Source organism: Copidosoma floridanum, unplaced genomic scaffold, assembly GCF_036245765.1.
Source record: "Copidosoma floridanum isolate Cflo_tuat_1 unplaced genomic scaffold, Cflo_Japanese_pri ptg000016l, whole genome shotgun sequence".
Lineage (NCBI taxonomy): Eukaryota > Metazoa > Arthropoda > Insecta > Hymenoptera > Encyrtidae > Copidosoma > Copidosoma floridanum.
In genome coordinates, this window is record NW_028321893.1 from 12,965,245 (window position 1) to 12,978,110 (window position 12,866).

At 30.0% G+C, this 12,866-nt stretch overlaps 1 protein-coding gene across 1 annotated transcript in view; it reads right to left on the reverse strand.

Annotated features, from left to right (window-relative positions):
- The window catches only part of LOC106639267 (protein IWS1 homolog A), a 244,301-nt gene that overhangs the window by 124,304 nt on the left and 107,131 nt on the right, over positions 1-12,866 (reverse strand). The window contains exon 3 of the mRNA XM_089592370.1: positions 4,310-4,670. Within this exon, the coding sequence (XP_089448496.1) occupies positions 4,310-4,670 (361 nt within the window). The remainder of the gene's footprint in view (positions 1-4,309; positions 4,671-12,866) is intronic.

A 12,866-nucleotide genomic window follows, 5' to 3' on the forward strand; every position in this document is an offset into this window, starting at 1 on the left:
TATTTGAGTGCTCAAAAATTTCAATTTAGGTAAAAATAGCTTAAGAAATTACGCGTGAGTAAAAAAAAGGTTCAAAGCGGTTGGAGAAATTACTTAAAATTTTATTTGTTTATTTAAAAATCGATTTGTTATTAGCGTTGTAAATTTTTTTTAAGAAATTTTTTCAGAGTCTTATTTGTTGTGCATTCAGGAGTATTTTTTAATTTTCATCTGCATTTGCAAAAGTTTTATACTCTATTGTTCATGGTTGCTTGTAAGAATAAAGTTTTGAAATTTACGATCTTTAACTGCAGGCTCACACCTTAACACCTTCCTAACATTTAGTATCATTTAATATACTATATAGAAATATAAACAAATCGACTACAAAAAAAGAACCTCCACAGACGGGTGGCGAGGTACTTTGTAGTTTGATTCATTTTTTTTAATTTTTTTTTATTTTAGAACAAAAATCGCAAAGATTGTAATACTAAAAAAACCAAAATAATATACTGACATACGATAATGTTTTTAAAGAAGGTAGTAATAAAGTCTCTCAATTACATAAACATAAATTAGAAAATCGATGTTTGTAAAATGCCTATACGACACATGTGTAATATAAGGTGCGATACAGAGAATGGAAAAAGAGTCATATAGTTATAGATAAAAATGTAATAACTTATGTCGAACAAATATATTTCAAAACATTCAAGAAGGACAAGCAAATAGTTGTTCAAACCACGTGATAAGTTACAGCAAACCGTAAGAGATGATAAGTAGAAAAAAGTGAAGGAATAACAAAGGAATAAATAAACTACAAACAAACAAGCAATGAACAAAACACTCTGTTCGAGCATTAACGCATAAAGATCACCTAAAGATGATGAATGCTTATGAAATAATAATTTTCATGCAAGTAGAGAAAAAAGTAAGTGTAATATCAGCATCATTTTATGTAAACATAGATTGTGTTATTTTTTCAATACTTAGACTTCTATTATTTTCATTTTAAATTATTAAAAAAACACTTAAAAAAATGTATGTAAGTATGTGCAGAATTTGTCTGATCAAATGATACAACATTTTAATATGATGTGGAGAAACTCCTGGTTGATAAAAGTGCTTTTGTAAAACTTGTCTCCGTTAGTCTTGAAAGCCTAAAAAGCTGCGCATCTGCCAAGCCAATAGCTTACAGTCGTAAATTATCTGAATTTCTTTTTTACAAACAACCGTAGGCAATGGAGTATTTAAACTTTTAAATTAGTAGTAAAATGTTATCAAGGATTTCCCGTTAAGTTATCAAGTCAAAATAGTTAGAAAATAGCCTGTAAACGTAAAAAACGTAAGCTTTTTTGTATTTTGACTGCAAATTAACGTAGTTGACCTTTTTTTAAATTCATTTTTATTCATTGAAACTTCGAATTCACTTGAAACATTTAATTTAAACAAAGACTAGTAAAAAAATCTGTATTTGTTTGAGTTAACTTTTTTTTTTTTTTTTTTATTTTTCGTTAACTGTATTTGTTTTTAAAAATTTAATTTTCTTTTAGACTATCAAAACATAGAGTATTTATAATGCCACCCAAGCCACAGTTTCCAGCAACAATTTCCACTTTAGATACATCAAGTTAAATATTTAAGTGATTGACATTATAAAATGGATTACGGTATTCTTTGATAAGTACAAAAAGAAATACAAACTCTTAATTTTAGAAATCAAACCTATTCTCGTGTGCTTTAAAACAAAAAATTCTGCACCAAAAAATTCTTTTGAAAAATAAAGTTAATTTAGCTTCGGGTACTGAACCAATTTTTGAAGCACCAAATCCGCAAAAAAAAAAGAAATTGGTTATTTTAGTAGGGTATCAGATATCAGTTGACAATTTTTTTTATTCAAAGAAAAACATTCATAAATTGAAAACTCGATTCAATCTAAGATACCAATAAACGTAATTCTGGACGCACTGTAAATATTATCTAGCTAATTTTTGCGGATTCTTAGAACCACATCATACGATACGTTTGCAAATAGTGAAGTAACATTAATAGACATTAACATATAGATATCTAGTATTATACACGGTTTAATTTTATGTTTAAGATCTTGACTATTGTCCATAGAGAATTTTGATGTTGGCATACATTTTTCAAGTCATAAAATAAAGTTTGTAGAAGTTAATTAGTTCGACTACTGTTCAACAAAATGGTTGATTTCACCATTCAAGTCTCTTAACTATTAGTATAATTTTTTTGCAATATTTTCAAAAAACGACTTTTTATCTTTGTGAATGTGCGAGTTTCACTCAGAAGTACAGGCATTCTTTTGATAAAATCCTATCTTTGCATGCACACAAAGACATGACTTGTATCCATCTTTAGGAACATTAGGTGCGGATTATCTTTCGAAAATTTTTTTCCTCGATTTATTTTTCAACATACATAAGATCCTTTTGCTGTAAAAGCCTTCCATTTTTTAAACCGAAACTTTCTATTCAGTTTGTTTTATTGTCTTAATAAAACGTCTTTAATTCTTGTAATTTTCAAACTATATTCTAAGTTTTTAAATACACTAATAACGTCTGAGTTTTTGAAATTTAACATCATTTTATGAAAGCCTAATCCTAGTGATACTAGGTAACATCTTCTGGTGTGCTTATCTATTGTTACATCGAGGCTGCGCTCGACGTACCTTTTTTCCCCTCCTCCTCTCCTTATCCTCCTCGTAAAGCCGCGTTTTCGTAGCAAGCTAAATGACATACACACACATACACCAAGTACCGAAACTAAGGCTTCGTGACACACATATAAGGAGAAACCGAGTAAGACAAAGAAGAACTAGTCTACATCTCCCTCCCTCCTTATGCGTCGACATCGCCTGATGAAATTTAATAATTTTCCATCCTTTCCCTCTTCTGTGTCTTAACCATTCGTAAATAAGCCGACGCTCGAGCCGGGATGTTGATACTACCAGCGTTCATGCAATGTGACTTCAATATTTTCTTCAAACTTAATTATTGTATATCCCCCAATAGTTTTCTCTTCGCGTAAAATCCACTATTGCGTGCCGTTTAATCCGGATATTAATGGCCAAGCAGGTGGTGAAGAAAAATTTTTAATTAAAAAATAACAAGAATCGAGTACCGCTAAGTTGTGTGCCGATTGGTGTAAATGCCGATGGTTAAACAGCCAGCTCTTAGTTAGCCAACCCAATTTTTAAACTACACGTCGTGCATCGCTAGTAAAATACTGGCAACCAACGACTATAGACCCCTAAAAAGGAACCAACTTACCAACTCCAAGTAAATGGCCAGTTACGTGCCGTGGGTACAAATACCGATGGCCAAGTAGCTAGCTAACCCTTCTTTAATCATCTACCCTGTTCCTACCCTAATGCTCCGTCCTCAACCCCTGCTGTCGTGTCCCCAGGCTATTGAGCAAAAGCTTAGGCCTAAATACAAAATTTACTCTTACGCCGTCTTCGACGTAACACTATATTAAGATAACAGATTTTTTTGCATTTTATGAAATGTTAATTTCTGATTTTTTTTTACTTTTGAGTAGAAAAGTGCTAACTTATATGTGAGTATACATTTCAACTGATTTTTTAATCTCAAAGATTTTTTGTCAAAACTTACGAAAATTTTTATTGATTTTGATCTATTTCGTATCGCATTATTTTATTGTCTAAAGAGTGTAACGATGTCCTTAAATATTTTACATTAATTGCGATGTTCAAGTTTGAGGAGTAACACGCAAGGCTTTGTAACCAAATCTGAAGTAAGTTAACTACACAAACTTCTTTTAAATGATAAGTTTGAAAAACTCTTACTAGTATATTCTTTGGGTACTCTTTTATAATATTTTTAAAAATGTTAAATTCTTTTTCAATTTTTTTTTAACTACGACAATCTGCTACATTTCCAAAACAATATTACACTACCCTACCTGCCTACGCTACTATAAGCTACATTTTTTTTCCTCTCATCTTCTACCTTACTCATGTCATCTTGTCATCTTAGTCTCTTTCTCCCAACACGAGTCTATTTGATAGAAAAATTATTCTTTTGTTGAAGAATAATTTGTTTCAAAAGAATAAGATGATGTTGACAGTTTTTTATTTTTTCTCTTTTTTTTTTTTTTTTAATTTTACAACATACATATTTAAAAGACCAGAATTACATATTTGTGTTGATGTTCATACTATGTTTTGTAATAATAAAACAAGAAAAAAAGAATTGTAAGACAATACTTTTTTACCGTGTAAAGTTACATTCCAACCATTAGGATAAAAAGAAATAATTACGTAACCAAATACAAAAACTCTTACCTCATACAATAATTTAAGAATAGATTCTCGTATTTTTAATGATGTTAAGGATCGGTCAGGCAATGGTGAAAGCCAATCTGTAAGGACTGAGAGAACGTTGTGTTCTAAAAAAGCAAGCTGTAAATCGTGTTTTTTCAATTGCGATAAAACTTTTGGTAACATAGCTATTTTATTTTTTGCTGGTTTGTTGAGTTCATTTAAATTTCTGTCTTCTTCATATGCACTTTTCATGTCAGATAGTAGTCGAGCTATAATATCATCATTATCGTTTATTATATCAATATCCTTTCTTTTACGCCGACGAGATCGTTCTTCTTTTTTCCGAGCGAGCATTCGATCAAAGTCTGATAACGAGTCATCACTGTGGAAGAAATTTAATAAAAATAAGTGAATTTTTTAAAACAATCAAAGTTATACGAAGTGATAAAAAGTTCGTTTCATTTTGTGATGTCAAAGAATAATTAAAAAATTACATGAGTCTATTAAATAAGAAAGTTATAAATTCCATAGTCGGAATCATTCACTAAGTTTGTGGATGGACAGATAATTGGAACTATACAAAAGAAAAAATTTCAAATAAACATAATTTTGGTACGTTTATATTTTAAACTAGAATATTGACATAACCGTAAAAAAAAATTGTTTTGTAAAAATTTTAAGTGCCAAGCTAACAGTATTAAGATTAAGAGCAAAATCATACACTCTAAAAATTTTTTTTTATTACAAAGTTTGAATAGTTTTTAGTGTGAATATATAAAATCACACTGCAATATTTAACAAAGTAGCAAGCAAAAAATAATAAATCTGGAAGATTTCTTTACAAAAGTCAAAAAAACAAAATGATGCATCAATTATATTTTTCTTTAAAGGTGAATGTTAAGGAACACTATTTACGTCAAGGTTTTTTGATTTTTAATATTCAAGGCTAAGCGACAATAATAATATTACAATAAGTATATTACAGATGTAACTGTAAATTTTGTTTTAATATTCAAAACAGTTATAATGATTCGAATTTGGCGTCTCTAGAACTAAGATTCAGTTAAAGTACAAACAGCATAACGTAAAGCAAGTCGCATCAATGAATAAACGTGTCTTTACAAACATACTTATGAACATTCGAATTAGCTCTCTAAGTTTTATTTTTAACTATAAACTCAATTGATATTTAAATACTTAATACATAAATAATACTCCACGAATTCCATATTGATCAAAACAGGATGCAATGGACAAAGTACATATAGCATTGTCTCTTTTTTTACGTAGTATTACAGAAGTAGCAAACAAATTTGTAACTTATCACAACTTGAGGAGAAAAGTAAGACAAAATGGTTGAGACAAAATCATTGTGCTGATGTGAAAAAATAAATCTATAGCAACTAAAATGGTTAGATAACATCATCAAACTCAAAAAGCCAATTTCCAAGAATACCAGAGGGTAAGTTAGAAACATTTTCTGATTTAATCCATGGAGAAGTTAGCAAATTAATGTTCCTACTCTCAAAGACTTGTAGCTTAATGCCTTGCTCTGGGTCCAGAGGATCTCAACTTTGGTAATTAATAATTATATAGAACCAAAAAAAAAGTCATGGTGCTTTTATTACACATAGCTTACTCTATATATATCAGGTGGCTGAAACCCATTCTGATTTTAGAATTACCCCAGCATGTCGAGATTCTGTGAAATATAACCTCAAAACCTCGAAAAATCGAATATTGTGAGACTTTTAACCAAATTCTGTAAATTCGTGCAACCTATGGCCCCTATGACTAAGATTTTTAGCAGACTAGCCTTAATACACAAGCCAACATCACAGCAATTGCTTTCTGAATCATAAAAGCTCACACAACCTAACCTCAAGCCTTTTAAAGTCCAGTAACTTAAGCTTTTTTACGTAATTTTATGAACTTATGCACCCATTGGTCCTATAACTTAAGATCTTCACTAAAGTAATTTTAAATATAACCTAACAATTATGGGTTACTTTCAGATACACCAAAGCTTAACAGACTAGCTTTAAAACACAAGCCAACTGTCTCAGAATTTTTTTTTAAATCACTGACGCACTAATAAACTAACTATTAACCACAAATATCCAATAACGCAAGCTTTTTATCGAAATTTTATAAATTTACGCACTCCATGACACAAATAACCAAAGATCTTGGAGATAACTGTCCTAAAACCAAAGGCTACTTCAGCTTTATTGTCTGTCGTTTGAACTGAATGCCTAAATTTTCGTTTCTACATTACATTATATAATTATTCCTTTATTACTAATTATTGCTGAATAAATATAAATTTTTTGATTATTATGTAGATTACTAAGTCTTAAAGTAAAAGTAATAGGACTAATAAAAAAAGATGTATACTTTTGGTAATTGATGAAATGTATATTTAAATAAAGGACAAACAATTTTAAAAATCTATGTACATAACTTTTATGAATATAATGCTGCTTTGCTGAAATTTTTTTTTTTTTTGGGAGTAACGTGTTGTTTTTTTTTGGATGGTCAGTAAAATAATTTTTTTTATGCATAGTAGCTGTACCTCTTTTAAGACTCTAACAGTAGTCTGATAACATGTTCTCATCCCAAAACCCTCCATTCTCTCTCTTCTTGGCTATAGTCTCTTAAGTTTTTAGAGAAATATTCGAGGTGAGAGTCCAGGAAGTGAAGTTCAAAGTTCATGAGGCATCCTTAATGTATGTATGTAACCAGAGTATTTATTTACTTTGGCGTTATCTGAGCTTAGATCGTTATGAAGGGCCACAACATTAATATCCATCTTTTATTCATTGTGAATCACGATGTATATTTTTTTATGCACCTACAGTCTAGATGTAAGACCTAATCTATTCTCCTGTTCTCGATGTACAAACTATAAATGTTGATGTAGTGTATGTTAACATGGAACTCCACTGTAACGCTCTGGAGAGAACAGGTTAATTTAAGCACACGATTTTTCTGTGAATAATAAAGATGGACCTATAAAAATTAGAAAATATCTTACTATTTTTCTAAATATAGATCCATCAGGGTCATTGCTGATTCCTGCTGATTTTTATACAGTCCTTACCATGGTGGAAAAGTCCATCTGGACTCTACGTGGAATTAAGGTTGATTTTAGATAGGGCTGTTGAGCGTTTAAGTCTACTGAATTTCATAGAAAAAGTCATAGGTTTGAGTATTTAAGATAAGGTTAGGTTCTATAAGCTTTGAAAGTTTAAACAGCGACCTTAAGGTTATTGGCTGATGTGTAGAGCTACTTTTCTGAAAATCTTAGATTATAAGATCAATAAGTGCATAAGTTTATAAAATTTTGTAAAAAAGTTCAAGTTACTGGATTTTTGGGGGTTTGAGGTTAGGTTGTAAAAGCTTTGTTATTTAAACTTTGGTGTATCATAAAGTGATCTTATGGATGTTACCTTATGTTTGAAGCTACGCTGTTAGTGATCTTTGGTTATTTTACAAATTAGGGCCAAAGTTTCAAAAATTTCGTGAAAAAGCTAAAGTTACTGGTTTTCTGGAGGTTTGAAGTTAGATTGTGCGAGCTTTGATGGTTCAAAAAGTGATTTCTATGTGGTTGGCTTGTGCATTAAGGATAGTCTGCTGAGAACCTTTGGCTACAAGGGCCATGGGTTGCATGAATTTACAGAATTTTGTCGAAAAACTTACATTATTCGATTTTTTAAAGTTAGATTTCAGAAAATCTTGACATACTAGGGTAATTATGACACCAAATTCGGTTTTAGCCACCTAATAACATAAAGTTAGCTATGTTTGATAAAAGCACCCTGACTTTTTTTTGTGGTCTTGTGTTATTATTTGCGGGTGAATTAAATTTTCTCCTCCTTTAGAAACTGCTACAAAAACTAAAATTATTAGCAACATTATCGTTACCTTACTCCTGTAGTATGCTTCGTCATTATACTATAGTATTCCTTTACTAGCAAGGGTAAGAGTTACGCGTTTGTCCTAACAAATTCACGTAGACATAACCTTGGTTAAAATAACATTATTTAATAATCTCTTCCATACAACTAAGATCTCTCATTTACTTTAGTAAACATGTCACAGTAGAAAAGTCCACGAAATAAAAATTTAAAAAAATTGATTGAGGAACCACTCCATTACTTTCTCTGTCGTTAAATTATTAATTTTCTTGAATTTTCATATGTCGACAGTTCTGTGAAGTGACTAACATAAAAATCAACGAGAAACGTTTAATAACTTATAGACACAAGGCGTATAACACTGTCAAAGCTAAAATTATATTTATGTTTTTAGCATCATTAAAACTGAAAATATTTTATATGGACTGTACATAAATTTAAAAAGACTGTTTAAAAAAAATTTTTCTAAGAAGTATAAGAAATCAAACAATTGTATTGATGAACTAGAGATAAAAAGTTTTTTTAAGAACAATAAAACTTTAAAATTAACTCACATTATATTTTTGCAGTTCAGTAAATAAAAGGTAATATAAGACTTGGTTAGTGGCCACGAGCGTGAACGGATGTATTAGGATAAGCTCTTGCGAATCGATGTGAACCATCGTCATTTTTAGCGAGCTCTTTGTATGAATATTGTTTTTTGTGTTATTGTAAGGGAGAAGCGTGTTTTAAGCTAGCTATTTATTAGTTTTGAGGCGTCTTTCTTTGCAATCTATTTGTTTGTTTCTAGATTTCTTGTTTTACTGGCGTGAATGGAATAAATATAATTTCAAGTGTTCATGTCATCCTATCTTAAAAAAACGATGGGTCATGTGATAAAGCCTGTTTATTCGTCGCGTGATTGGCTGAGACTGATCAAGCGCAGGTAGATTTGAAAAATTAGTGAAAAGTCATTTTAATGTGTAAGTCAATCAATATTGCAATATTAAGTGTTACGATATAGATACAATTATTGTATTTTCTTTAAAAGTATAGAAAATAAATGTTTGATTAAATTTTCGGGGTTGGCGCGCGGAGCGCGCAGGGGGCTCAGCCCCCTAGTGTGATAAAAAGGAGATAAAGACAGGGGATTTAGTTTCTCGACCCTAACGCGTGGAACGTCTTCTTTTGGCTATCTCTTTATTTTAGTGTGTTTTTGTGTTTTCTCGTCAAGTGCGCGTTAACTACGTTAATGAAAAATAATGAAAAACATAAAAACAGTGCGGTATTGAAGAAATCAGGAGAGAAATGGGAGTGTGACGAAGGGAAAAGACATGGGAGGTGAAACGAGTCTTAAGGGGACAGCATCCCAAAAATCGATAGGGGATTTACATAAAAACGAGGGTTCGGTCGGTACACAGCCTTCGATAGAGGACATCTTCGCGAAGCTGGTGAGGTGTCATCAGGCAGAGAAAGTGCTAAACTGCAACGTATGCAAGCATTTGAACAAAAAAATTCTAAATTAGAAGATAATCTGGTGAAAATATGGCTGTCGAAAGAATCAAGAACTTCTCGGCATCATCTTGTCCTGTCTTGAAAAATCAAGACGATATCAAGACAAGATGCATGTAATAACATTCAAGACAAGTACAAGAAATGGCTATCAAGAAGTTAATATCATCGAGACAAGTTAGTTAAGATCTCGAATATCTTGGTCTTGACTATTATTTAAATTACCAACAGCGCTAAAATAAACAAGAATTGCGTGAAAATAACTACGATAAAAAGGCAAAATAATGAAGAATAGAGCACATATGTAACATTGACACGTAGTTATGCGATTCCTTTTTGTTATCAATTTATTAAAACAATTATTAAAATGTTTTAAGGTCCAAAATATTAAGATTAACACAACGTACATAAAATTGATTTAGTAATTTTTCAGACTTTTTAACTTACAAGTTTGTAGTCTGAAGTCCTCTCTGAAAACAAGCACACATTTTTAAGATGCATCGAAAAAAATTACAGCGAATACGTTTAAGTAAAAAAAACAGAGGCCACAGCTAGTGGGTAAGACAAGCACTACACTAATGAACTCCATTATAAAAAGCACAGAACATTTTTGTTTTACAAAAAAAAGCGTAACTTCCTTATTTGTCTCTCTCGAAAAAAAAAAATAGTTATTTGCATTTTTACGAAAAAAAGCATGAGTGGCTTACCTCTAGCGAAAAAAAGCCCACAGCCGATTTAGCGTCCCAAATAAACACCGATGACTTAGTTTAATTGAAGAGAACCATAACTTATTTCCATTAGTAAGTAATAAATAACTGAAGCAATGATTGAATTTATCATCTACTAAATGATATTTAAAACAACACCTTAACAAAATTATACAACATCAAAACCTGAGAAGGGACGAGAGGAGAAAAGTTTTTATTTATTAACTTGTTTATTCGTTTTATTTATTTCCTGACATATTTTAAGGCTATTAGTAATACTTAAAATTTTTTTAACAGTGTTTCTCAAGTTTTTTTCTCAAAAAATGAAAATCAGCTAAATTTTTTTCTCGAATTCAAGAGATATGTCATATAATAGATCTATCATTTCACAGCTACTATTAAAGTTCAAATAAATTAGTCAAAATCAGTACAAATGTGTTTGAAGAAAATTATAAATACCTAACGTAATTTTAGAACAAAATTTTTAAAATATTTAAGATACAGTCTTACATTGAACACACTAGCTTATAATAGTTTTAAGCAGGTATTTAAATTAAAATAAAAGTCAATTACCTTAAAGTACTAGTATTCTTTGAAAAGAAAGTAATACACGTAATTAAAAATTTAAAAACAGTGAAATTAAAACAGGACGTTAAAAATTAAAAATTAAATTTTTTTTCAATTTTAAATTAAATATTTAATTAAAATTATAAAACAACATTAAAAATTCCGAAGAAACTAGGCGTAATAGTACAAAAAGAAGTATTAATTCTAGAATACCATTTTGGTATACAGAGAATCATTGCATTATATAAAATTAACTATATTTCAGGTATATTTCGAATCTTATCTGAACTAGTATCTCATATTATTTAAATAATAAAAAAAATATAATTCTGAAAAACATTTATTTATTGATTGCAGTATCAACACAAATACTTGTTATTATTTAATCAAAAACAGATTATTATTTCTAAAACGTTCTGACAACTGTATTAAAGTATTATGAAAAAACAAATCGTTTCCTTAGACTTGCAAGCATTAGCGATTAGAAACCTAGCTGATTTTTAGTATTATTTGTTAATAGAGTGTGCCAGTAGGCGAGCAAGCATCATCATATAGAAACTCAACTGCAGTTTAGTATCAATTATTAGCAAATATTACCTTGGCTAAAGAAGCATTAGAAAATAAAATTCCACCTGTTCTTAAAAATTGTGTAATAATAAAATATGCCGATAAGTAAGCAAACATGGGTAATTAAAAACTAGCTGTATTTTAGCGTTAGTTATTAATAAAATGTTATCTTAGGTTAGCAAGTATCGCCAACTAAAAATCCACTTGTTCTTTAGTACGGTTTATGAATAAAATTTTCCCGGAAGTTAAGCAAGTGTTTATTGGAAAACTGATTTTTTTTTAATACTGTTTACGAATGGAATATGTCCCAAAGTCAGCAAGTTCCAGTAATAAGCAAACCTAACTATTTATTAGGTTGTTCATTTGAATTTTTTATTTGAATTAAATTCTATACTTGAAAAAGGTGCCTATCGACAAGCAAACATTGGTGATTAGCAATTCATATTTTGTTAATTAACTTTACAACAAAACAGTTCAGTTTATAATCATCGATGCTTGCTCGCCTAAAGATACATATTATTAATAATACTAAAAAACAGTTAGATGGGTGATCACCAATGCTTGGTCGTCTAAGGGAAAAATTTATTAATAAATAATACTTAAAACTAATTGGGCTTCTAATCACTTGTGCTAGGTCACCTAACAGCACATCTTATTCTTAAATGATACTAATAAACAGTTTTGTTTCTAATCATCGATGCTTGCTCACCGGTGAGCTTATTTTATGAATAAATAATGCTAAATAATGGTTGGGATCAACTATTAATACTTGTTCTTCTGAAAAAGTATTTCATCTAACTGTATTTTACTAAACAATATCTGGGTTGCTAATCACCGATTCTCCGATTCTTTCTTACCCAAAGATGTATTTTGTTTGCAACTTTAACTAAAAAATAGTTCTGTTGCTAATCACCGATTCTGGTTGGCCTAAGGGCATATTCAATTAATGAATAATACAAAAACTTAGTTGCTTTTCTGATCGTCAGTACTTGCTCACCTAGAGAATCATGATATTAATAAATAATTTAAGGAAAATAGTTGGATTGCATATTGCTAGTGCGATCTTGCCTACACACACATTTTCTAAAGAATAATGCTGATTAACAGAATTATGCAAGGCAAAAATTAAATTTGTAAGAACATTTTAGATGTAAAGTACCAATAAAGAAGCTCAAAATGTTTATATCAGTTGTATATTGAATGAATTTTTTCGCTAGAACGTAATATGCATACGTATAAATATATGTGTGTGTTTGTGATGACTCTGAAGTTTAAAAAGTTGCGTGCAACGAGAATAAAAAAAATTTTTTTTAGATTTTTTTCAAT